This window comes from Chlamydotis macqueenii, chromosome 4 (assembly GCF_036417535.1).
Source record: "Chlamydotis macqueenii isolate bChlMac1 chromosome 4, bChlMac1.mat, whole genome shotgun sequence".
NCBI lineage: Eukaryota > Metazoa > Chordata > Aves > Otidiformes > Otididae > Chlamydotis > Chlamydotis macqueenii.
In genome coordinates this window covers 14,686,893-14,714,025 of record NC_141559.1, presented here as the reverse complement: position 1 = coordinate 14,714,025, position 27,133 = coordinate 14,686,893, and the positions used below count along the sequence as shown (strand labels likewise).

Below are 27,133 nucleotides of genomic sequence, written 5' to 3'. Positions count from 1 at the left end.
AAGGCATAACAGGTATTAACCTGTTTTAAATTATTTAAATGTACGTTACCTGATTATGTACCAATTCAGCTTATATTCCTTTAAATAGAGGGCACTATGCACTACCAGTGATAGTTTAGGAAAACTGACCATTCACCCTGCAGGATTCACTTCCACTTGGGAGTGATACTTAGGCAGAAGATACACTTCACATAACATGGAAAGCAGCGCACTCAGCTTTGCAGCTAGTCTGCAAGGCCCCACAGCTGAGCAAAGATGTCACAGTCTGCAGTTAATGCAAACTCAGGAAGCCAGACTCTGACACAGTGCTAGTTTTTACTCTTCAGGCTTAAAATAATACACAAAACTTGGATCAAATTGAGTAGAATCTGAATACACCGATTTGGTGCATGGTCTTCAAAAAATACTCAGGCTCATGACAAACCTAACACAAAATCTCTCCAAAATTTGCAGCTGTGTTAACTATGGCACATGTGAGTTGATGACCAAGAAGTGTTCCTATAACACTGTAAAACACAGAGCAAGCTTCACCTGATTTCAGTCTTGCTAAAGACCCAACTATACCTGGGTTAGAAGTTTCTCTTTTTCTTCTAGTTCTTCATCATTAAGAGGTTCAGCCTCATCAATCTTAAGCTGCTCTTCCTTTTGTGCTTGGGCAGCATTTGGCAGATCAGGATTACGAGGTACCTAAAAGATTTTTGTATTTTGTAAAATTCTATTTGTGGGTTTTTTTCCCCACAGATAATTGCTAATTGTCACTTTTCTGTTAATATAACCTTATCATTTGTTCAGCTCAACATGAGTTTCTTTCATTTAAATTACTGTGAAAGGCAGGACAAGTACATGTAAACTGTTGCAACGCGTGAATTCTTCAATTACCTTGTACCCAATTGTTTTCCTGTAGTAGAGAATCTCCTTTTCCAATAGTTCAAACAGGCGTGGAGGAAAGAACTGAAAGTCCTGTACATTTGGCTGTTTTGGAGGCCGTGGTGCCTGAAATACATACAAAGTTTGTATTGGACTCCCTTTCACATCCAGAATCTGTTTGCTTGTAATAACTGATTTCATTTTATGAGCAAAACAAAACAAAACTTAATTGAAAAAAAAAAAAAAAAAAAAAGGCACACCATGCAGGAGACAACTACAACCACGAAGAATTCTTAAAGTGAAAGACCCATGAGAAGAGGGGAAAGGGTCTTTTGGGAGGAGGAAGCTGCTGGGGACAGACACACACATCCATCCTCTTGAACAAGATTTCAGGTGTTCTTAGCAGCCAAATAGGGAAGCCTTCCACCGTTAAGGAAAATCCACAGCTGCGTAAATAAAAATGAAATAAGAATCACCTTGGTCTTACCTTCCTAACATCTTACAAGTTTCATCCTGCTTTTTTTTTCCTCACAGAAGTTTGGCTCAAGTCCTTCGGATTTTTCTAAATTTAAATTGCCTCTTCCATTTACAGAAGTAAGTGAATAGAGCAGTTTTTATGAATAAAGACCAATTTCTCACTTTCAGCTTTAACGATTTATCATGCACATCTGAAAAATTTATTTTTTAAAATTAGTCAACTCACCTTGGGTGCTTTTGGCTCACTGACTCGGAGAGCCTCTCTGAAGTAAGCATCCACAGCATAATTGGCTTTTCTTTCTCGTTTTGGTGGTTCAATCCACTCTGTAAATGCCATCTATAAAAACAAATGCCACCACCCCAAAAACCATTAATACTAAGCCCTGCAAACTATTCAGACCAGCTACAAGCTTCATATAAAACTATGTCTACATCTACTTCATTAAGTAATAAAACTTATAAATTATTTATATCATATTTTAACAAACAAGTCTTAAATAAATATGGTTCAATCATACAACTTAGTGCTCCCTAAAAGAAATTTAAATGTTACCTTCTGTTTTTCTCTGTAGTCTTCCCCTTCAAAATTATATACACTGGACTCTGTATCCATTGTGAAATTCCTGAGTGAGCTTTCACCCATCTTTGAAAGTTTTTCATTCATTTCCGCAGTCTTGGAGAGGAGAGAGAGAAAAGCACAGTAGCAATTTTGAAGTGTACTTCATTATAAAGCATCTCACTTACTACAGTAGAACAAACAACATATTTAACCAACATGAAACCCCTCAAGAGCAAACCCCCCCCTTCTCTCCAGTTTACAATCAAATTATCATCCAGGGATAGATTATCTTGCCACCAAATTAAAAATCTACAGGTGGGCTTCTGTTTTTTAAACTTTGTCTCACCTTCTTTGCACCTCTTTCCAAAATGTGATCAATATCTTCATCTGTAATCTCACTTTCCTTTGAGGCAAACACATGTGTTGCTCCGTGTCTAATCATTTGCAGCATTTCATCCTTGCCAAGTTTATTCAGGTTTTGATCCACCAGTCTTCCTGAAGACAAAAGCATTGGAGGACAGCAACTAACTAAAGAGTTTACGTTACTGAAGGGGCAATACACCGTTTTTCTCCCCACTACAGTTCCATGTTAAAGCTATATCCTTTTCTCTCAGCCAAGAAAATTCCAAATAAACACGCAAAAATCTACATCACATACATTTGCTTTATTATACATGAACTGTGTTCAAACATGATTTTGGATGTGATGATGTCTTCCATATAAGCTTTGTTATGGTGCATGGTTTCACCATTTCCAGACTAAACCTTATTGAATCCCCTTTTCAGAAATAAATTCACTGATCCAATCAAATCAGCCAAGAAGGTTACATTGTCATCACTTCTCACCCATTAAAAAAAAGGCAAGGCATTAATTTCTCCAGTTCAAAGTAGAGTGCTTTACAAAAAAAAAATAAAAAAAAATAAAAGAAATCTGACTATATCCACTTGTACATATGTATCAATCACTAGGGAGGTAATGAAGAAGTTAGTGAGGAAAAGCCTACCCCTACAGTAAGATAAATTTCAAGTGGACCAGGCCTTTGCACTCTATCTTCAGAGTTCAGCTTAGGCAAAAGCAACATTTCCATTGGTTCTTGCTAGCTGATTTTGCCACAGTTTACAAATTGTGAAAACAGAGGAGAATCACATCATGTACACAAACAAACTGCCTTCATGTACTTGCCTTGCTGAATGACTATGGAATCTAGCCGGAGTTTCATTTCTGCACGCTCCACTATTCTTTCTTCCACTGTATTGTCTGTGATAAACCTGAACACTCGAACAGTCTTTGTTTGGCCAATTCTGTGTGCTCGATCCTAGGGGAAAAAAAAAGGAACAAAAAATTCAGTACTTTGTTTCCAGCATGACTATATAATTAGTCTTCAATTTTCATTAGTTTCAACGTTCACGTTTATAACATGGAATAGCATAGGTTAGTTCAATCTTCGTAGACATCCACTTAACGTGACTACACAAGATAGCACCTTCTTAGCTACACTGCAAGTTTTGGGGTGGTTTTTTCAATAACATCAACAATGATTATGTCTCTAGATGTCATACCTAAAAGTAGCATGTATTTGGGTTTTTGAGGGGGTTTTTTCGTTAAATCACAAAGGGGAGAACACTGGACCTTACATAACATTCTGTAAAATCAAAGTATTTAAGAAATTATCTCTGTACTGACCAAAAGCCACCTTTCTTAAAATCATTCAGTTGTGCCATGAATATTTCAAGAAAAATACAGTGCACCATCTCACCTGACTGGCAAATCATTAACCACTGTGAGAATTAGTATTCTGAATATACACCTTCAGTGGTAGCTAGAACTATCTTGCTTTAGCTTCCAGACATCAATTTCATTGTTCTTTGAACAAATTTTTGCTAGAATACTTGAGAACCTATGGCTTAACTGAAATAATTAAAAAGACATTTCCAAGATTTGTCACTGAAAGGTCTCATTTGTCAAAAACCACTGGTAGCTTTACAAAAGCTTTACTTTCTTCCGTGGTCAGTAGACCACATAGACTTTCTTACACTGTCAGTTCTTGACATGTTCCAAAGTTGGAGATGCATGCAAATCTGCTTAAAAAAAAGATGGTTGCTAAAAGGAGCTTGCTCACTTATCACCAGTTTTTGAAAAGTTTAATTCAGCTTTTCTTTGTCTCTTTTCCAAAGTCTCAGGGAAGACAGTCTAAACACATTCACTTCCACACCCCACAGGAACAAAAAGCTTTGTAGTTTTGGGATTAACATACTAGATTTGGGGTGGGGGGGGAACAAACCAAAAAACCACCAAAGGAAAAAAAACAACAAAGTAGGCTATTTTTGTTAAATACTACTGGGAGTACTGTAGCACATACCCAGCATTTCCCACTGCGTAAAACATTGTATAGCCCTACTATGACTAAGGGTTCCACATGGTGAAAGCTGCACTGGAACTGAAAATCAGTCTTACAAAAATACTACTCCTGTGCTAAAACAAGAAGAACACCCATTTATTTTGTAAATACCACATCACGCCACATATTTCTAGGAAAGTTCCATAAGAAAGAGAAGAAAGAACAACATAATTTCCATCTGGATTCTTACCATAGCTTGAAGATCTACTTGAGGATTCCAGTCTGAATCATACAGAATTACCACATCAGCGGTAGCCAGATTGATTCCAAGACCTCCTGCCCGTGTACTCAACATGAACACGAATTTTGAGCTAGCAGGTTCATTATATGCATTAATAGATGCCTAAATAAATAACATGAACACATCAGTTGAACCAAGTGTTTTATGAGTACTATTTTTACTTAAATAAAATATTTTAAATTGTAAATACCTGTCTCTCGTCATGTGGCGTTTGTCCATCCAGTCTACAATATTCATAATTTCGCCACATACAGTAGTCTTCCAAAATATCTAAGACTCTGGTCATCTGACTGAAGATTAAGACTCTCGAACCTGTTTGGGTAAAAAGCTTTCTTTTGCTTCACCAAAACTTAAAACTTATCAAACTCTGCAAATTTGCATTACCAGAAAGGGAAGGAGGGCAATTCCACATACTAAGAAGGAAAGTAGTCAGAATTTCAGAACCCAATACATAAAGCCACAGCTGCAGCTGTGGCTATCATAGCACTGTGTAGAGTTTCGCTGCCTACTGGGGTTAAACCATAATAGTCCTTTCTCATCAGCCCCCAGCACAGGGGGGTTCCAGATAATGACAGATATGACTGGAGTGTGCTAGAGTGACTTTACAGCTGTTATAGCTGTTTAGCTACTAACTGGCAGGCCCCTGTGCTTGCCATGGGGCTTGCTTGCCTTACTGTACATTACAGTCTAGTTAGGGGCTGCCCTTTTGCTTTTGTTTTCTATTACACTCCTGATCAAAATTTTCCCAGACACAGCAGAGTAAGATGATAACACAAATAAAAGATATCAAGGAGTATAAAGAATGAAATTTTGAAGTATTTGTTTATTTCTAGATACCTTAAATCCAAAAGTAAGTTCTTCTTAAAGACTTGTCAGTTTACTTACCTGCCAAGAACAACCTCCAAATAATGTAAGTGTACAGTAATTTACACATATACACACAACCACTTCCAACCTAGCTGAGAGACCTACGGAAAACATAGAATATTACAAAGCTTCCCCTTCCGCCATATTCTCCCAGTGTGATATTTTTTTTTTGTCTTTCCGACTCAAAGTCTAATAATGAACCCTTTTGTTTAAGATTATAATTTGATTTAAGACCAGGCCAATTTTAATTGCCATGTCTCAACAAGAAGCCTCATAGCAAAAAGAAACCAAGATTAAAAAAAAGCACAGTAACCACTAAATTCTTCTTTTTTAGTCTTACAACGACGCACATTGCCACAGCTGCTTAAATAAAACCTGGATACAAAGTACAGGTTACTTTTATATTACCCAAGGCTGGACTTGGTTTTATTTTTCTGCAGTGTTTCCCCAGTCACAAACTTTCCTTCACTCCTTTAGTTAAGTTACTTCAGTAAGCATACTCATTAAAATAATGAGTTAAAAATTTATTCCTGAGTCAAAAATTCTGTGGTAACTGAGTCTTACAGAAATATATTTCTTTGTCCCTATACCAAATAACTTTAAAATAACTGAGTGTTCCACCATTTGCCTGCCTTATAGAATTCACTGAAAAAACTCAGGTGCTGCTCAAAATCACATCAAGACAGACCAACATTTCACAATGGATTTTACTTTAACCCTACATGAAGGCTTTGATGTCAGAAACATCAGAAACAAATGATGTTTCTGTGGTTTCAATTTAGCTAGAACAAAAGGAAAAAAAAAAAGACAAGAAAAAAAACAAAACACAACAAAAACCATCAAAAAGCCATAGTGGACTATTGATCCAAGTATTTATGAAGGCACTTCACAAATTGTTTTCGTATCAACTATTCAAGACACAGTGCTTGACAAGCTGGTATCATGCTAGAAACCAACAATAATCCTGGCTAAAGTGGGCTGGTTTTTGCTCAGAATACCTCGAAACATTAAGAACCACTGACTTTCATTTTTATTGTTGAACCAAACAACTCTCAAACAACAACCAGATACATACCTTGTTCTTTCAACTTAGGTAGCAGTTTGTCCAATACTACCATTTTGCCACTGTTGGTAACCAAATGCATATCTGTCGTGTAAGGTGGACCAGGTTCTGCTCCATCAAAGAGATACGGATGATTGCAACATTTTCGCAGCTGCATGAGGATATTCAGCAGCCTCATTTTGTCCAGCTTCCCAGCTGAATTCAATATATCTATATCCTTCATTAAGATTCGTGTATACCTATATCAAAGAAATATGTAACTCTGAAACAAAGCTGGCCTTTCTTTAAATGGTAAGTATAGTCAAAAGCTCACCCTCCCCCTCATTTCATCAGGTAAATCTCCTTGACATGCATGGTTTTGTCATCACAAAAGTGTCACAAGGAAATATGTATGAATTGGGAGCAGAAGGAATTAAACCAAGTCATAAGCAGGACATTCCTTCTGAGCCTTAACCACAGCACAAACACATATGTGAATTACCATTCTCGTTGCATTTTGCTGAGACCCACATAAATCTTAACTTCCTTCTTTGGAGGCAAGCTTTTCTCCACATCAGCCTTAATGCGACGTAGAAGGAATGGTCGTAGCACCTGAAAGAGATTGCATTATGAAATGTATTTTGGAAACAGAAACACTGAACAGGTCAACAGAAAAAGGCAGTGCAGATATTCTCTATCATAAAATGCTCAAACATCAGACTTATTACCAGATCATCTGAAAAAGTAATTTACATGGACGGGTTATTATACCTGGGAATATACACATGCTTTCTTTGGAAGACTCAAAGATTAAGACAAAATAATCTTTCAGAGGGTTCTATGCCTCTTGATTATTTTTAAATTTTGCTTGACTGAAATTTAGTCTCTTCATAGGCAATACTTTTAATATAAGGACTTCAGAACCCTGAAAGACAGAAGTATCGACCCTTCTCTCCCCTCCAAAACAATTTCCTCTTGAAGAAACAAATAATCTTCTGACCTTCATCAACCTATTCTGAAAGTCTACCATAGTTTCTAGAACAAGCGATCTTACCCTAATACTCTGTCACAAGAAGCATTAGAAGAATTACTTAGAACCTAACTTAGGTAAACCTAACACTTACACAAAAAGCTGAAAGACTTACCATATGGAGACGTTCCACCAGCTTTTGATCTCCGAGACAGTTGTTTGTATCAAACCATGAATCAAAGTCCTGTATCAACAAAATCATTAGTGTCTAAAGCGGTTTCCTTTCAAGGTGCAATGTCATTACAATGGTGAATAAATACAACTCATGCGATTCTCTTACACAGGCAGTAAGTAAAAGAACAAATTACCCTCTTTGGTCTATTTTTACAGAAAGCTCTATAACACAACATCATCCAAAAAATAAAACCTCCACACCATTGGAAGTGGGGGGTGGGGGGGGAAGAATCAATATGTGAGTCCTTTTCTGTTGAAAAGGATTAAGTCATATCAGTCCATTGGAGAAATTCCAATTCCAAAGCAGCATACTACTGCAGCATTTGATGAAAATTGAAAATGAAAAAAAAAAACTTTGGTGTAAAGCACCATGAGGCTTCCCTTTTTACAGATGTAACACTCCCAATTCATCAAAACAGTTAAGCACATGCTTCACTTTTTGAAGTCTATTGCTCATTATATAATATCTCCCAATTCATAGGAAAGAAGTCTTAGATAAACGATAAAGTAACTTATAGTTAAATATAAGAACAAAGTTGGTTGTTTCAGCCTATTTTAAATGCTTAAACCTATTTTAATATGCAGTAGAGACTATCTTCACATTGTGATTTTAAATACCTCTTACATCTGCTACACTCAAATCAGCCTTTAAAAAATGGCCAAGTTGAGAAAAATAGTCTACCCTACCATACTCCACAACTCTGGAAATATTTCTAACTGCCAGTTTATTGCTATCAGTAACTGATACTCTTAACTATGCATATTCAGGTCTATTTTCAAATCTGGAAAATAAGCAAGGTTCATTTAATTTGATTAGCAGAAATGAAGACTTACTTCAGACGAGTTAAAGACATCTGGCAAAAGGAAGTTAAGAAGTGCCCAGAGTTCATGTAAGTTGTTCTGAAGTGGAGTTCCAGTTAGTAGCAGCCGATTTGTAGTCTTGAATTCCCTCACAATTTCTGATAACTGAAGGACATTTAGACACGATCAACTATAAAAATATTAATAGTCCCCACATCACCACCTAAAAACCCACAGAAAGCTGTCTTTCAGTGAAAGTATGTATTACCTTTGATTTTTCATTTTTAATCCTGTGGGCTTCATCTATAACTAGGTATCTCCAGTTAAACTTTTTGAATACTGATTTCTCTTTGATAAGCATTTCATATGATGTTACGCAGACATCCCATTCACCAGGCAACAACACATCTCTGACAAATGCAGCCTAGACAATAAGATGACAGGTAGTTACTGAGACTTTGTCAAATCTAAACCAAAACTAACACACTAGTGCTGTTAAAATTTTAAAACAATATTCCTACTAAATTTGAAAGAAAATATAACATTAATTATAGAGGCAATATAACATACAACCATCGTAAAGCCTGACAATTTTGTTAGTGCTGAAACAGCTAAAACCCTTGGGGCAAAGCAGAGAAGGGATTTTGGGTCTAACCTCTGGCTTTGGAAACTACCTCCACAGGTAGTGACTACCTACACACAGGAGGTTTTCGATACCTGAATTATAAGATCAGACCTCCAAACTAATTTTCTTTAGTTTTTGAATACAAAAAAAATAATCCCAAGCACAACTGTATTTGCCTAAGTGAACAATTTCCAGAACACTGACATCCAAGGTTAAAAGCAGACACAGTAATTAGTCAGGTGTTCAAAATACAGAGATGCATAAATGTCAAGAACTTAAGTCACATAAGCAGGAAATATACTGAAGAAAGAATAAGGACTTTTGGATTCAAAAAAGATGCACTAAAAAAAAAAAAAAATCACAAGATATCAGACCTGGACCAATGACCTCTAGAACAATTTCAAATTTCATCAATATTTTTCTAACTTCTAACCTAACAAACTCTGAAAATAGAGCTAGACGCCCTTAGAAGAAAATAATCTGCTGACAAAAGCAGAAGTTTAATGGCACCAGTAATAACTCTTCCTTCCATAAATAAATAGGTGACTCCAGCTGACAAGTCTACACATGCGCCATCATATTCCATATTTTTTAAGTTTTCTTTGCTGTGCTAAAGAAAAAAGCAGCAAAGAACTGACAGTGAAGTAACAAAAATAGAACAATTGAAATAGTAAGGCCAAAAGAGGCTGAACAATATTTTATCTTTTAATTGACAAAATTCAAGCCAAAAAAAATCTATTTGCATACCACTTCTACCAACCAACCCACTTTTCCCACCTCCAACATTAAGCTAACGACCGTTTTCAGAAAACAATTCCCTACTGACATACCCCATAATCCTCTTAAGAGCTGCTGTTACAGCCAGTACAACATATTGCACTATGTAGAGCAGAAAACAATTACTTTTTTTACAGATTTATATATTCATACAAATGACAGCACTTTACATGAAACACTTTCTTTTCCTATTTTAAGATTTATTGTGTTTTATTGGTCTACACGGTGTACTGCCTTCACAAAAGGAGAGAGAAAATCTTTGGACAAGAAATTACGAGTCTAAAGGGATGAAGTAATAGCCAGGCAACATACGTGTCAATTTTAAGCTGGTTATATTTTAAATAGGTAGCACTTGTAGGTCTTACTGTTTAACCACTACCAATCCAAGTAATACCCTTCCCTGTGAACAAAAGGTAAAGGACAGCAAGACTACATGCTGAATTTACACAGAGAAAAACACCACATCAACACTTACTCGCTGGTCTTTGTCTCCTATCAAACAAACTGCTCGAAGTGTAGGTACCCATCTCTTGAATTCATTCATCCAGTTATGTAGAGTGGACTTAGGAACTAACACCATGTGAGGACCAGGGATATTTCTGTAGTGCTTCATATACCCAAGAAGAGAAATTGTTTGCAGTGTCTTCCCTAGACCCTGTAAGAGACATTAATGTGTCAGAAAAAAAAAAAAAATCTCTCAGGAAACACCGTTAAAAAAAAAACAACCCAAGAGTCAGCTCTGAGTACAACGTGGAAGACACAGCAGCCTGAACAAATGAGTGAGATATATTAAAGACAGAGCTACTCACAAAAGGCATTAAAAACTTGGTTAGGAAGAGCTTGTATGGCTTCCCATATTTAACTTAGAAAAAAGTAATAAGAGTTCAAACTTTGGACACATTCAAAGAAGACACATCCTTAGTAGTGCAAGAAAACATTATTCCATAAAATTGTTTTGTAGACTAGAGCGTACTCAGATGATTTATTTAGAGGTCAATAAACTTTACAAACTGGACGTATGCATTCTCTTAAACTTAAAAGTGAATAAATTGAGAACCCTGTAAAAGGATGCTTTAACAGGCCACAACATGATGTCAGTTCTTGGGAGAAGAAAGCCAAACAAATGTGAACAGCCGCATATGTCAAAGAAGGAAACAATTTCTGAGTTTCTTTAGAAGTACTTTTTTTAAAGACTCTGTTCTTTATTCAAGAGAAATATTTAAAACCTTGTATCTTCAGCATATAATTTTAATTAAAACTGAGGAAGACATACAAAAACCAGATCATTCATATAATTCAAGAAGATTATGACTCAAACACATGGGATTTAAAAAAAACCTGAAAATCATCAGTGCAAGTTATTTTTGCTTCTAAAATTCATGCATTCTGTCTTTGAATAACTACATTCCACCTGGTTTAAGATGTGGAAGAGCGTTCACAAGCTGAGTGAAAAGCATTACTAAGTTCAAAAGGATTAATATTTAAGAATGAATCAAAAATATTTAATAGTAAATATCCTCAATGTAAGATGGATTTTGGAATACTGCAAATCCAAGTACTTATAAAGTCTCCCAGTTGTTTTTGTTAAAACAAGCCTAGTCCACTTCAAACTGTACTCAGCAAAAAAAAAAAAAAAAAAAAAAAAAGAAAAAATTCCTCTATTCATAAGCACGTATGTTCAAGAAAATCCTTGACCTATTTCAAAAATAAACACGTTACTAAACAATAATTCAAATTCATTTGTCTCTAATTTATCTTGAAGAAGTTTTATTACACAGAAAATTAACAGAAGGTATGAGAAATGCAATATACAGAATATAATAGACTTGGTTTTCCTTATCTGCTCCTTATGAAAACAAGATACAACTAAAATCACTTAGAGGACAAAAACTTCTCTACCTGTCAATCTACTACAATTTCTTCTACATTCATGCTTTGTCTTTCACAGAAAAAGAATAAAAACAGAAGCAAAAACTACTAAAGCCAGTGCTGGCTGAAATACCCATGCTTATGGTGTGAAAAAAATTTTAACGCAGCTCTCCAAGTACATCTATCTTTGCACCATTTTTCCCAGAAAATTTCCCACTGATGTAGCTCTTGTTGCTGAGATCAATCTACGTAGGAGACTTGTATCCTGCTATCTGCATTTCACCCAGACAACAACAGGAAGTGTTCCTGTATTTGTTGCTCTTTTCATACATGACATGCTCTTCTCAAGGGCAGCTTGAGAATACCATAATAAAACAGCTGCAATTTAGAGGAGGAAAAAAAAAAAAAAAAAAAAAAGGACATGTGCTCCTATAGAACAATTCCCCTCCACCAAATTTTGTTTTTCTAAAGGTTGAGAGATTGTCTTTTCATATGCCTATTTCTAAAAATGCCTGCACAGTTTATTTAAATTAACATATCTGTGACATTTTTAACATTAGCGACTTAAAACATACTTGAAAAATAAGATTCGGCAAATTACATATTGCAACTTGTGCTATTAAAAAACCCACATATATAGCTGAACTAAAATTGTATTGTATCGCATGTGTTCCCAAGTCCCCAGAAACATGGGCTATGAGCATACCATTTCATCTGCTAGGATACCATTGATGCCATTTTCATACAAAGAGATGAGCCAGTTCAGTCCTCGGACTTGATAATCACGCAGCTTTCCCCATTTAACATCTAAAAGACACGAAAGAATAGACTAAAAGATCTGTAAAAACTCACCAAAGAATATCACTATCCCTTGCGTGCTAATTGACACTGATTACCTAAGCTACAGAAGAAAACCAAGTAGTAAATTTCATGCAGTGAATTCCAAGGACAATGCACACTGGAGACAGACACATGTTAAATTTATTTCTGCAAGCTGCTCCAACATCTTTCTTTTCCGCAAGAATTCAAAATACGTAGAAATTCTAACTCTATCCTCACCCTCCAAATCAGAACACAGTCAAATGTTAGAACAACAGAATGCTGAATTCTCTGTTAAACAAACTGGAAGCTCAGTTACTTTAAATGTACTTTAAATTGTATCAGAAGATAGGTTACACATGTAAAAATTGTAAGATGACAGACTTAAAACCAGTTAGCTCTTTCCTAGTAACCAAAGTATACCAACTGGATTGCTAAAGGACAAGACTCATTGGACCGTCTTTCTAGCCTAATAAATACACAGTCACTTGATAATACATTTTGTCTAGTGCTGGATTTTTTTTTTTGTCCTTCTCTTGCCCACAAAATTGATCCATTGTCCTTGGGAAGGATGAAAATACACTTCATTTCAAACAACATTTTGAAGGAGAAGAACAGGCGGAAAAAACCCAAAACAAATACACAGAAAAGGTGTTGTAGTTTAGCCCTGATCGGGATCAGACTACACAATGTCTCCCCCACTCCCCCCACCCTCCAGTGGGACAGAAGGGAGAATTGGTAAACAAAAGGCAGCAAAGACATGTGGGTTGAGATGAAACAAAAAATAAATTTAAGAGCAATAACAGAAGAAAACAAAACAGTGATGGAAAACAAATACAGTACAATGGCTAACAACAAATCTCAACACCCCGCTTCTTCCCACATAGCAGAAGGCTCTCTAGCACCCTCCTCACTTATATACTGAGCATGATGTCACATGGGATGGAACAGCCCTTTGGCTAATTTGGCTAAACTTACCCCAGCTGTTAGCTAATTAGTAAACTATCCCAGCTGGGCATCTCAGCCATAAGGGCCACCAGCTCCCATTTTCCTCCCAGCTCAGGTGAATATTAACTCTATCCTAACCAGAACCAGGACATGATCCACCCCTTATTCCATACCATCTACATCATGACCAGATCCTACACTTTCCAATTAATCATCAACTTTTTTCTTTCTTTGATCTACTTACATACATACATACAGATATAACTCCCTTAGTCTATGGCCCATCCCTCTAAAACATACATGATGGAGATTCTTCAAATCGAGTGCAGACATTAGTTGCCTTGGAGCTTTCTGTTAATAGCTCTTCATCTTCTTCCTGCTCTGTTCTACGATGGCGGTAGCTGAAAAAGTGCAAGAAAGTAGTAAGTTTCTGCCTAAACTGAAAAGATGCGAAACTGTTCCAAAATTAAATCTAACGGCACTGCCATACAGAACACAAACATCCAAAGAAGCTTCTAGCAAGATTCTTCAAAGGAACTCAGCTGATCAATTGAAATGCTGCTTTTTAACTCTTTAGAGCCACTAAGATGACCGCATTGTTAGCAGGCTCAAATATCAGGGCATAGTAACTGCAAAAGGATAAATTGTGTGCATCAATACTGGCCTTTAACTACAAAACAGGGAACAACACCGTATTTAGGAGTTCTGGAACATCTGCCAAATGCTAGATGTACTATAACCATATAAGCTGCAATGAAGGCAATCCAAATTTCTAGACTTCTGATTTTCAAGTTGCCTGTAAGATGCAGCAGTTCTCTGAACTCTTACAACGTATAGCCATGCATGCTCTACTTTTCTGCCCCCGCTTTTCTTCATGCTGAAATACTTTTAATCATGACAGTGCTTTACCACCAACACAAAATTCTTATAACGCCTACAACTCTTAAACAATCCTCAATTTACAGGTGGGCAGTTAAAAAAAAAAAAAAAAATCACAATTATACAGCATAAAACACACACCGAAATAGGACAAAAGACTAGCAAGTTTAACTTACGCTTCTAAAGTACAATAAAATCCATAATTACAGTACAAGCTGGCCTACATGTCATCACTCACTCGCCAACTGACAGTAAATTCTGTTTCTCATCCTTCTTTATTCGTGGACGTCCAGGTTTCATTTTCAAAGGTGAAGTTGGAGTTTTCTGAGCAGCAGGCTGAATGAAATGAGCAAACAGCTCAGTCTGCTTCAACAGATACTCAAATCTGTTCGCTCTGTCTGTTTGCTGTTGACAAGGAAAATTAAATGGAACAAGCGTGAGACATCACAGTATGTATTCATTCAAGAGACAAAGCTAACAAATGCTGTTTAAACAATATAGATTCATATTTCTTTACATACATAATTACAATAACAAAGAAGAGATGATAAACATCAACAATATAACTGCTGCTGATTGATTCAATATTCTTTTACTGGGTCAAGGCTAACCTTTGCTATGCAGTAAGATCAAAGCTGCAAGACAGACCTGTGCCAAGATTGAAATCTGATTTTGGCCCAAAAATTGCATGAATGTCACTAGACAAGGCCAGAGTCCCCTTAACAACATTTTCCTATCAAAGATGATAGTTCAATTCCCAGAAATTTACCCTCACCCAGCATGCACAGGATTCTTCAATGAACCCGTTCATCTCACCAACCTGGAAAACACTATTTTCTACCACATTAGTTTCCTGCCTGCTCATACACCACCTCACTGTGGTGTCAGATAAGCAAAAGAGCTGGCATGAAAGGGGGCGGAGGGGGCAGAAGAGCCCATAACTAGAAGCCAGAACACGTACTTCAACAGCAGAAACCTCTTAGATACGCTCAGCCTAACTTGTCAGACTGCCCCCTTTGATATGAGTTGCTATTTCTGCTGTGCAAAAATGATTACAAGAGACAATATGAGTATCTAAAAGGTTCAGTTCCTTTGAGACATGTTCCATTTGGAATCAACACGCCTTCCCAAGGCCACATCAGGACTTCAGAACAGACAATCAAGACAAAACAGCTCCAAGCTTAACATCAACCACTCTGACATTCTGCCAGCTGCCACAACATAACCTGGTATTTAGCAACTTGCACAGCTACAGGAAGTCAGTTTTCTTAGAAAAAGGAACATATGTTCCAGACTTCTGCAAGAGCAATACCAGCTCTGTGAGTGTTCTCCTCTTTAAAGCAAGCAGTTCCTGCACTGTGTAAAAGGCAGGAAGACAGAGGGTTAGAGATCCTGTATGTCCCACAGAAGAGTCAGACTCACTGTAACTAAGGTTTAAGCTTGATTGACACAGCTACAATCCACATCCACTGAATTAAAGCTTTCCTGTCTATTCTTTATAGGTGTTTTTTTTGTTTCTTTGTTGGAGATTTTTTTTTGTTTACTTCACAACAGTTTCTGATGTTTAAACTAGGTAACATCTTACTACCATCCAAATTGTTGACCCTTGCTTTTAAGTACTTCTTTCACTGGCTGTGCAAAAGAGAAGTAGAACAGATACAGACTGCATTGCAAAGTTTTCCTCACTCTAAAATTCTAGTGAGGAATCTTCTGCAAGTTTTGGCACAGCATACACAACCCCACAATTCGGTTTCATTGTGCTTAAGGATATTCCTTTAAGAGACTAACAAACATCATCTGTATCTTTCAGATAGGACACAGACAAGAACAGGCTGTACTCTGCAACCTTGAGCTATCCTTCTACCAACAGAGAAACTCTTCCCATTTTCTTTTCCAGGGCATCTTCTGACTATTGCGACAGTAAAATACAATTCTCCTTGTAATGGTGCCTGTCTAGAGACTAGAAGAGACAACTCCACCTTCACTTTCTTCAGTTTGCCAGGAAGTAGCACAAAGTAATTAGCAGAAGAGGACTGGGTTATTTTCAGTGGCAAGACAAAACAACACAGGAAGCAGCAAATTATAAGAATCATTTTCACTTTCCTCTTCAGAAATTCCACATGCAGTCACAGACACTGGAATTGCAAACAGGAAGAAAGGAAAACAGGGAGGAACCCAGAAAGAAACTGCGATGAAATGGTGAGGAGTGGACAGCTTGATCTCTTAAATTCATTATATTAAAAAAAAAAAAAGAAAAAAAAAGGAAAACAGTAAGTCTTCTCCTATCTAACACGTGAAGCACAGAATCATCCATCTTCAAAAGCTCAAGGACTCTTAACTAGAGCTTCACAACGAAGAAATTAAATTCCAGAAAAAGCTAACTGATCCTTTTATTATTTATTTATCCCAAAATCCCTTTCAGTCTAGACAAGGTAAAAGGGTTGAAATGTCAGCCAAGGCTTACATTCAACACTTGTCCTAAACAGCAAACCTTTCCTCAGCCTCCTGTGAATTTTGAAAGCTAACGTTTACTTACTTTGACTCACAAACTGTATTGTTTGAAAGAACCTGTCTATTTTGAAGTCCTCCTACTAAAGCATATTTCAACTGAAAATGACTGCAGCGCCTACTCCAAGCCTTATGCCAAACCTTTTTACTGCTCACCTCCCCAAATAGAAATTAATATACTTTTCCTACAAAGGACTGCTACTCCTGCAGTTCAAAAGTAAGTTTGGAATTATTTTCCAGTATTCCACAGTGATATAAAAAAGGTATTAGATGTCAACCGATTCCACACATTGAGGTAGTAAGCTAGCAGCCATTTAAATATGGATGGATGCTTTCCTAGAGGATCTTTCAATTTCTGACTGAGAAAGTGAATACCTCTTCATAATCTCCCTTGCCTACAGGAAGGACAAATCTACAGATAAAAAGTTGTCAAGTTGCTTTTGAAGTTATTACATTTTTTTCCCCTAAAATATTTGAATATTTCCCATTACATCATCATTCTAAATCCAGAGCACACCAAAGCTGCTAGGACTACACTTCCTAGAAACAGCAAAACACATTAACAGTTATTCCCACAAACGACTGCAACGGAAATGGAGAAAGAGTAGAGGATCAGTGAACAAAATGCTACAAAGGAGAAAGATCTGAGGGTGTTTTCTGGATACTTTTTTGGTTTCAAGTTACTTAAATAGACAAAGTTTTATAAATCCAGTTAAGATACTTCAAATAAGCAGAAAACTCAATCTATTTTAAGCAACTGCACAAGTACTGGATAGCTGTACACAGTCCCAAATATTACATACCATTTTCTCTTCATACGTAGGATCTGCTTCCTGGATTTCTTTTTGTTTTCCTGCTGATGAATCATCAAAAGATTCCTGAGATGAAAAAGAATTAGAAAAAAATTATTTTCTGAACAAGGGAAGATACCCATGTAAAGCAGACTAAGCTTGTTTCAAATTTTTATCTGTTCACATCAAATGGCACAGGCATCTTTTGCTGCCTTGATATAGTCAGCTTTCTATTACTTACTGTAAAATTAACTGGAGATGGATCAAAGATCCCTGCCACAGGGTGAGGGACAGAGCTAGATCTCTGTAATCCGATTTAGCTCCATCATTAAAGCATCACATCAATGTGAATGAGAGAGACAGCTGTGGTCCAGGAGCTCGGCATACCGCTTCTAGGGTGCTGAGCCAAAATCCTCCTAAAGCTGGCTCTGGAGAGCCTTGTTAAATAACTAGCTCCGCTCCTGATGCAAGAATAGTGTCAAATTTTTACTTTTTCCAGATTATCCCAATCCTCGTTATTCTGTATCAAGGGAACAAGTCTAAATAAGAACCTGGACTGCAGCTTTGTCCTGGAAGCAGAATAGGAATTCAGACAAATTGCTTTTTTCCCCTATTTAGTTCACTAAATCAAATAATTGTACCACTACTAACAGAAAAGCAAGCTGGCTGGGAGGGGTAGTCCTCCCTCATCCCCTTCCTGCCAAATCCTTTACATCTTGCCTTCAATTACTCTTTCAGATCATAACTTTTTTTGATCCTCATCTCTCCTGTTATTAGGTTAACTCCTTCCTCATCATCTCCCACATGTAATTTCATCTCCTTTTCTTAAAACCAAAACCAATGGGAAGATCCTTCCCTGGTAACTAAGCCAAGGCAGTAAAATAATTCTTGAAAGGGTGAGAAAAGGAAACAAACAAGATGTTTTAAAATTATTACTAATCATCTGTTTAATTGAGCCAAGTAAGAATTGAGCTAAATTCAATCTTTACTGGCCAATGTAGAACAAAGGAACAGGAAAGTAAGAAACGTGAAACAAAGGCAGGCAAAACATGTGATGTTTGTGAGTGGGTGTTTCCTCATAAAACTCTGGCAGGTAAGGCACGTGGAAACAGAAGAATCCTAACACAAATATGTAATTCACTAGTCAAAATATAAAGTACTGACCATAAAAAGTTATGGCTAAAAATCTTCTAAAGTCACACTCAAATCTTCTTACTCATCTCCCGCTGGATCTAGCCAACACCCACCTACCAGTGAGCACAAGCACAGGACTGCTTGAACTTCTGTACAGAATTCACATTTCTCCTGAAATGCCTAACATGTGAAACATAGAAACACCACAGCACACCATCTGACCTCACCACATGCAGTAAAGATGACAAAACCTCACAACTTAGCTGGAGAGCAAGAAAAGCAGCCTCTCAGATGATCAGGGCTATCAAGAAACTACTTCAACTGAAACTTCACTTTCTGCAAGGTAATCCCTTCCCCACGGAAAATAAACTAACTTCACGAGGACAGAGGGAGCCCTCGCACACGGCTGCCTCAAAAGCACGCGTTTCACAGCCTCCACGCACTGTGAACTCCTCAGCCCGGAATTGCCCCGTTTTTGCAGGTTCGAGCAGGACTTATTACCCACAGTGCTTTGGCTACTTGCTCATCCGAAAAATATGGTATTTGCAAATTTATTTAGATCAAGTAGGTTGGACTGTACAGCGTGACTCAGAGCAGAGAACACCCAGCGCTGAAAGCAGGACCAACCAGTTTCCTTGTATCGTTAAAGGAACAATGCTGCGATAAAATTAGCATCTCCAGGCAATCAGTTAAACCCCTTGAAATTTCTGGAATAATCACCTGTTGCCAAAAAAAAACCCTCAAGCAACCTCCCATCCCCCCCTCAAAAAAAGTTTTGAACTCCTTCAGCAGACAGAAAACACGGAGTTACTGCTTTTTAAAACACGGAGTTGCTCATCGCTGAGGCAGGAAGCACAAACGACGGGAAGGCTTTTCCGGGAGGAAGGAGAGGAGAGAAAGGCGAGAAGCGGGTAATGAACCCCGTGAGACCTCTGCGCTTTCACGCGTGTGCGTGGTGGGGCGGGGAGAGGATGGCGAACCCCAGTCCTGAGCGGGAAGACGCGCGGGGGGGTGAGAGGGGGCTCCCCCTGCCCTCCCGTGACCCAGCTTTAAAGAAAACAAATAATAAACGCAGAGACCTGGCGGCGAGGCCTCCCCTCCCCTCGGGCCCGCGGCACCAGCCGGGGGAGGAACACGGCGCCCGGCACCTCTGTCCGGTAGCCGGCAGCGAGGGGAAGCGGAGGGAGGGATGGAGCCCCCCCTCCCCCACCTCACTCTCCCCAGCTGGGCCGTTTCCCGGCCCCGCCGCCCTCTTTGCCCCAGAGGCGGCGCGGCCTCCCTCCATTGTCTCCCGCCGCCCCATGCGGCCTGGGGCGCCCCGCCGGCACAGTCCCTCACGGCCGGCACCTGCCGCCGCGCAGCCGGGCGCACCTCCCCCCCGGAGCCCGCCGCCGAGCCCCACGGAACCGGGGAGAGGGGTGAGGGGGGGGTGGTCCCCGCCGGGGGAAAGCGCCTGACCTCCATCTCGATGTCGGCGCCGGAGGGAGCCGTCTCCGCGGCCTCGCTGCTGTTGGCGTTCGGCGGCGGCGGTGCAGGCAGCTCGTCCGGTTGTGGAGGCGACGGCGGCAACGGCGAACGCTGCCCGGCGGACATGATCCCCGCCGCAGATAATGCTCCGCCGGGACCCGAGCCGGCGCCTGGCCGGCCGGCTGGCTGCGCGCCGGGGGAGCGAGGGCGCGGCCACCCGACGAGGGCTTAGTGGAAGCGGCGCGCTGAGCCCGGTGCGCGGCCGCCGGCGGAGGAGAAGGAGGAGGAGGCCCGTCTCCGCTGCCGCCCCGGCTTTCCCGGCGGGCGCCCACCAACCAGGAACCGAGCCGGCTACGCTGCTCTCGCGAGAGCCACCGCCGCCTCGCCCCTGCGTGGAGGCGCCTTCGCAACGCCCGCAACCCGCTGCCGCCGGGGTGGGGCGGGGCTCACTCTGACGTCACTGCCCACGCCCCCTGCTTTGGGAAGCGCGCGGCCGCCCAACGGCCGGCGGCTGGGCGGGGCCACGCCGCGAGGTCGGCAGTACGTTGAGGGGCGGGAAGCGCGCGCCTGAGAGTTGTCCCGGCCGCGGCGCGATCGAGCGGCTGCGGGAAACGAAGCCTGCAGCCGTCAGGTGCGAAGCGCAGGGGACATGGGGCTGGGTGAAGCCCACCGGCCCTGGGTGAAGCCTACAGCGGCCTCACCACTCCTGGCTCGTTTGGGCAGCACTGGTGGGACCCCTGCTTGCAGTACTGCGTCCAGCTCTGGAGCTCCCAGTATAGAAAGGACATGGACCTGTTGGAGGGAGTCCAGAGGAGGCCACGAAGATGATCAGAGGGCTGGAGCACCTCTCCTGTGAGGACAGGCTGAGAGAGTTGGGGCTGTTCAGCCTGGGGAAGAGGAGGCTCCAGGGAGACATGATCGCGGCCTTCCAGTACCTAAAGGGAGCCTACAAGAAAGCTGGAGAGGGACTTTTGACAAGGGCATGTAGTGATAGAATGGGGTTAATGGCTCTAAACTGGAAGAGGGTAGGTTTAGATTAGATAGAAGGAAGAAATTCTTCCCTGTGAGGGCGGTGAAACACTGGAACAGGTTGCCGAGAGAAGTTGTAGATGCCCCAACCCTGGAAACACTCAAGGCCAGGTTGGACAAAAGGTGAAACATTATCAAAAAACATTCCTAGCCAAAATCTGAATTCCATAATAGAAACAGGATAGGAGGAAAATAAGAAAAAAAAAGTTAGTCTTGCAGTTGTATACAACCCACAATATCACATCCGTATTTTTTTATAACCCTAACAGGATAGTAATGAAATACAGTTTTATAGATGCACATGCTCCCAAAGAGCTAGTTCACTTCTCAACAAAAATCCTAACTCTAGCTCTAATCCATACATTATTTCATTATTCAGTATTACTCACTAGAAGTTGCTATGAACCCTGTATCACTGCAAGAGAGCACTATCACTAGGAGTCAACTCCTACATCAGGATTTTGGACAAGCTATTTCCAAGTGAGGAGAATCATGCTGTGAAACAGTAGAAAGAGTTACCAAAATCTCTGCTATGCTCATAAGAAAAAGCTCAACTAAAGCCAAAAATAAAGCAAACTGATGGACTTCTAACAAGTACAGAGGGCAGACATAATAATTAAAAAAAAAAAAAAAAAATCTCTTGTCAGAAGTGGAAAGTAAGACTAAAGGTTCTAAATTTCTTAAAATCCTGAAAGCAGAGCACAAGATTATGCAAAACAAACACCCTCAAAACCAACCAAAAAAAAAACCCCAAAAGCCAAAACAGGAAAGAGGACTTTCCAAGTTAAATGATGATGCTCATGAACACACAGATTCATAACAGTCCACGCAGAGCCCAAACATGGAGATCTTAAAAGCAACCAGTGGCATAAAGAAGCTCATGACAGGGGTTACTAATGTGCTAAATACCAACATATGGTTAAACACACAATAAGGCAAAAAATCCTCCCTCAGCCATTACTAAATTGTAGAGACAACGCATTATTAACATGCTTATGAAGTTAGTAAAGAACAGTTTAATTACAGATTTTTCTCCAATCTCTCAGGGAACATGTCTTTCAATTTTGTTGCTTAGTTGTGTAATCATAACTTTAACTAATATTCTTTAGATGACTTCTTGTTAAACAAGAAATTGAAACACCGCAAGTAGGACCAACTCTACTAGCTGTAGCAATTATGCTAACAGGCATAGCTGCACATGTATCAACAATGTAAATCTTCCCCAAATTTGGGAGATGAATGAGAGAGAGTTGCTTGTGGTCACTCCATCAGACATATGGCAATCATTTGGACTCGAGAAGGTAAGAGAGGGGAGAGAGCCTGGTTTGCTTTCAGGTCTTAGAGCGTTTTGTTGTTGTTTTTTTTTTAAAGTTTATTTTAAAATGCAGAAGTCAAACACTATACAAGTGAGGTTAGATATTGCTGGTTTTGCTAGCCCCTCACAATAGCTGGATTATCCCATCTGAAGCTAAATATAGTTAGGCCTACTCAAAGCTTTTCTATCACCATAATTTTTCTTCGAGTCTCAGATTAATGGTGCTGCAGGCAACAGGTGATATATACGAACACAGAACCAGCAGTCAAATCAGCCTTCAAAAATCAGGCCATGTTTGCTAAAAAGAAACCTCTCTGCCCACCAGCAAAGGTAAAGCTTTGTCATAACTGATTTTCACTGTAAAAAAACCAACCAAACTCACAAAAAAAAATCAACACATGCAAAAGATATTATACATTAATTTCAGTAGATTCCTTAAAACAATGGAAACAATGTTTTTGGAGTTTACCACATATAAGTGTAGAAATTTCTACCCATGCAAAAAACCCAACCCCATATTAGTGTCAACTGCTGATACTTGTAGAAATCCTCGAAGAATGGAGATGCAGTCTCACAGAAGAAACTCGGCATAGATAAAATGCTTTCAGGTTTAATTTGTATGCTGCTGTGACTGAAAAGGCTCGACCAAAATGCAAAACTATGGGGTTTTAAAAATATATAATACACTTTTTTATATATAAAATAACACACACACAAGCACTTCATTACACACACAGATCCTTCCCTTTTCAAAACTCCAGATTCTCCTCCCTCTCAGTAGTCAGGTTTTCCCCCGGCCCTGTTTCTTTGCACCCATGAAGTTCACTTCTCATCATATGGAGTGGCAACCAGAGCGAGACAACGCAAGCGACGAGGCTCCCTTGCAAAGTCACTTCCTCCATCTACTGGCACTGCAGTTAAGCCACCTGACTTTCTCCTGGTGCTGTCATTCTTAGAGCAAAAAAAGGATTTTAAGAAGTTGGATATAAACCTAGATTTCACTGAAAGATCAGCATAAATCTGAAAGAGAGTTTTGTGACACAAGGCTTAATACTTTAACTTTTCTATTTAAACTACATCTGCAATTTTACCTCTCAAAGTAATGGTTCTAGTGGGATTCCTCACATACACAGGTATCTTCCTGCACATCCAAATTTACTATGTCAAGGCTTCTGCCATAGCATCTTAATCCGATTTCGACGGATTTCTTGCCTTTCTTATGCTGCTTTTTATCTTCTGAATTGTGACATGGGCCAAGTTTCCCCATAGTGTTTAGATATTTAAACAAATACTCATGAAAGATTTTGAAAAACACTTGGACACTTAACTCATCTTGATAAATACCTGTCCCCTACTTACCTGTAAGTATAGTATCAGAATAAATAGCACATACAGGGGCTTCCAGTACGGTTTTTATTGCAAAAATTGTTTGTTCTTTATGTGTGCTATGCTTTCTTTCTGCCACATGTATTTACCAAGTCCTTGGTATTAGACATGAATACACATTTTGTACTAGGCTATATTAACCTCTTTTGAGTTACTGGTTTGTATACATCATCTGAATTCCTTTCTGCATTAGTTATTACTCTGAATAACAACAGAGACTATTTGATATGTTCAAAAAAATTCCACTCACTCATGAAAAACAGAACAGCTATTATAAAAGTAACTATTTTTCAAACCTCCTTAATTAAATAGAATATTTGGGGAAAAAAATAATATCAGAAAAGTACAGGAAATCAAAGTAAGGCTTCACCAAAGAACTGTCTTTAGGAAAACATAAAGGCATGTATTCAGATTGTTATCCTGCAGAGGATATAAAAACTACTAAGAGAAAAGAAAAATCTGCCAGATTGTGTGCCCAGAACTGATACAGTTTTAGAGAAGTATCTGACCAGAAGGATGTCAGGCGGGCAAAATTATTTCAACAGCCCTGCGCAGAAAGCCACAGCCAGCAGAATTGTCGGTGTTGAGAAGGGGTGCTTTCTAGAGGAACGGAAAAGGTCTGCACGGCTGTGGTTTACCTGAAGATAGTCAGACTACAGAAGACACTAAATAAAGGTATACAGTTGAAATTAAGTTCTCTTTTTTTTTGAGGCCTGAGTGGTTATTTTGTATTTTGTTTTAAAAGGAGAATTTAATCCCATTTACAGAACAGTAACTGCTTGTTTAATTGAATGTTTCCATCCTTCTACACTTACTAAAAGAAAGCCTCAAGAAAGATCTTAGAACTATCAACTGGAAATGTATCCCTGAACTTTTATGCAAGTACACCTTGATTAAAAAAAAAAGTTTGAATCTGCTGATGACTCTGTGTGGCCAGTCACACACCATGAAGTGCATTATCATAAAACTAGATCCAGAATAAGCTTGAACAAAAACATCACACAGTTCAAGACTGGACCTGACCATAAATCAGCACCTATTCAGTTTCTTGCCAAAGTCTTCTGAGGGGACTAAATCCCAGCACAGCTTGGATGGCTGGCTCCAGAAAGGGTGGGAGCCAGTATTTTCAGATCCTTAGTCCCATACTTCAAAAGATGGCCCTCCTCCTGGTACACCAACTGCAAGGCTACTCCACAAAAAGACATAGATCACAGATACCACTACAGAAAAACTGGGGGTGAACAATTAAATTCACAGCAAGATGCAGCACAGCCTGTAAAGGCTAGAACCAAGTGTATTTGCATCCCAATCCTAAATTTTATCCCATTCCTTTTACAAGGGGAAACAAAACCACCACCTACCAACCCTCTCCAAAACTAAATTTTTGCTTCAACTCTTTATATTGTTTTTAAGCACATCACTTTTCCAGAGCTTGTTGGTGCCTCTCCAGCACCTGCTGCAGAATTTCTGATCCCACGTCAAAGATGAGCACTAGAATCAGGGGTAGCTGCTCTACAAGTGTAAGCAGCTCGCTGCAAGGCAGATTAGAGGCTAAGTCCCAGTCCTGGTTGTCTCCTTTACTTTTTTCTTCTTTAAAAAAACCTCTTTAAGGACTACGTCTCTTCTGTGCTCCCTCATATTGAGCTGTCAGTGAGCAGAGCCAATGGTAAAAATGTCTTCAGGATCTTCACTTCTTTCATGTGTGCAGGAAAAAAAATAGTTAAAACACAAACAGTATTTTTAGAATTTATTTCCTAAACTTGTATTTACATATCTGGGTATAAATGAGATTATTTTGAAAAAAATCTTGTAACTTTCACTTACTTAAATAGGATACAACAGTGCTTTGAATATTAAAGTCTGCTCTTCAGAAGATCTTACAATGGATTTGTGTGCCTGGGGACCTTGCAACCCTGTTACACTTATTGCCATTTAAAAATGCTGCACCATGCCTAACTAGAGGTTATGGAGTCTAACTCCGAACACCCTTTGTTTCAACATTTGGATCACAACTATGATTAACTTTTAAAAAATAACTAAATATGTACACCATGATTTCTATGTATTACTATGAAGACAACCCAGCAGAGGGCTGAATCACCGTTTTGATACAATTAACTCCAGACTGAAGTCGAGGTACTCCAGCAGGCCAGTCTGAGGCATCTCCAAAACTGCCAGACCAGCATCCTTCACCACTAACAGGTAAGCGAAAAAAATCCTAAACAAAGATTTCAATTAATCTGCATAGTTTACAAGTATACAAATCCACAGCACAAGTGCACAGAAATTAGTAGTGATTCCTTCCTCTATATTCCCTCCCAAATAGCATAGAAATATGAAATCTTATATAATTTAAAGTCTGGTAGGAATTCGGGAAAAAATAAGGCATAATTATACTTTCCTCCTGTTCTGGCCATCTGATTAAAGACATGTAGTAGTAAAGGCAACTTTCAGCTGCCCAGTTGTGTTTGCTTGCCTTCAGTACCAATGATCAGCTTTCCAGATACCAACATGGTTTTTGTAAACAGGGGTTCAGAATGGAAATCTATACTTCACCTGAAGCTTTAAGTGTTGCTCCTTGGGCAGCTAGTGGCACTTTTAGGTTATACAGCTAGTCACTAGCTAGTTACAGCTAGTTCAAGAACAGCTCAGCTCTCCTGCAGCGTCTACAGCTAAACTTGAATAAAATATTGAGATGCCCTCCTGTGAGCCTTTTATTTTTTCCAAATCAAAAGCATTTTATTTCATACTTAAGAGTGCTCAGTCAATTCTAAAAGTAATACTAAGCCTAGTTCTACGTTGTATTGCACCTGTTAAATATCTTCAGAAGACTGGATTTCCACACCCTCTCCCAAAGTGCAATCAAGTCATCTGGGTACCCCATGCAAGCCCCACGTTCAAACACTAGAACCCAGCTCCAGCCAAAAAACCTCAAACAGCATTTAATAAAAGCCTATTTTAGCAGTATGATTGGCCTTTTTCAGAATTGATGTGACACACATTTTCTTATTGTTTCATTGCAGATATAACTTATCAAGAGAAGGCTTGGCAACAATGATGGATCCTGTAAAAACCTTCAGGAGTGAATCACAACAATTACTACAAATGCTGATTTTATAGCTGCAAGAA

At 39.2% G+C, this 27,133-nt stretch overlaps 1 protein-coding gene across 3 annotated transcripts in view; it reads right to left on the bottom strand.

Moving 5' to 3' along the window:
- The window catches only part of SMARCA5 (SNF2 related chromatin remodeling ATPase 5), a 29,381-nt gene extending 8,746 nt beyond the window's left edge, over positions 1-20,635 (bottom strand). For 2 of the 3 annotated variants that reach the window (XR_015258390.1, XR_015258389.1), the window contains exons 1-19: positions 20,266-20,635; positions 17,686-17,760; positions 14,613-14,779; positions 13,796-13,896; positions 12,435-12,535; positions 10,335-10,514; positions 8,726-8,881; positions 8,491-8,622; positions 7,598-7,666; positions 6,955-7,064; positions 6,486-6,712; positions 4,734-4,855; positions 4,493-4,645; positions 3,083-3,219; positions 2,250-2,394; positions 1,898-2,017; positions 1,571-1,681; positions 880-993; positions 565-687 (exon numbers count right to left, since the gene is read on the bottom strand). Coding sequence is in view for 1 of the 3 variants with exons in the window: in XM_086746310.1 (XP_086602436.1) it covers positions 565-687; positions 880-993; positions 1,571-1,681; positions 1,898-2,017; positions 2,250-2,394; positions 3,083-3,219; positions 4,493-4,645; positions 4,734-4,855; positions 6,486-6,712; positions 6,955-7,064; positions 7,598-7,666; positions 8,491-8,622; positions 8,726-8,881; positions 10,335-10,514; positions 12,435-12,535; positions 13,796-13,896; positions 14,613-14,779; positions 17,686-17,760; positions 20,266-20,400 (2,478 nt within the window). In the remaining 2 variants the exon portion in view is untranslated. The remainder of the gene's footprint in view (positions 1-564; positions 688-879; positions 994-1,570; positions 1,682-1,897; positions 2,018-2,249; positions 2,395-3,082; positions 3,220-4,492; positions 4,646-4,733; positions 4,856-6,485; positions 6,713-6,954; positions 7,065-7,597; positions 7,667-8,490; positions 8,623-8,725; positions 8,882-10,334; positions 10,515-12,434; positions 12,536-13,795; positions 13,897-14,612; positions 14,780-17,685; positions 17,761-20,265) is intronic. The other variant, XM_086746310.1, reaches the window with a different exon arrangement.
- Between the last annotated feature and the right edge of the window lie 6,498 nt (positions 20,636-27,133).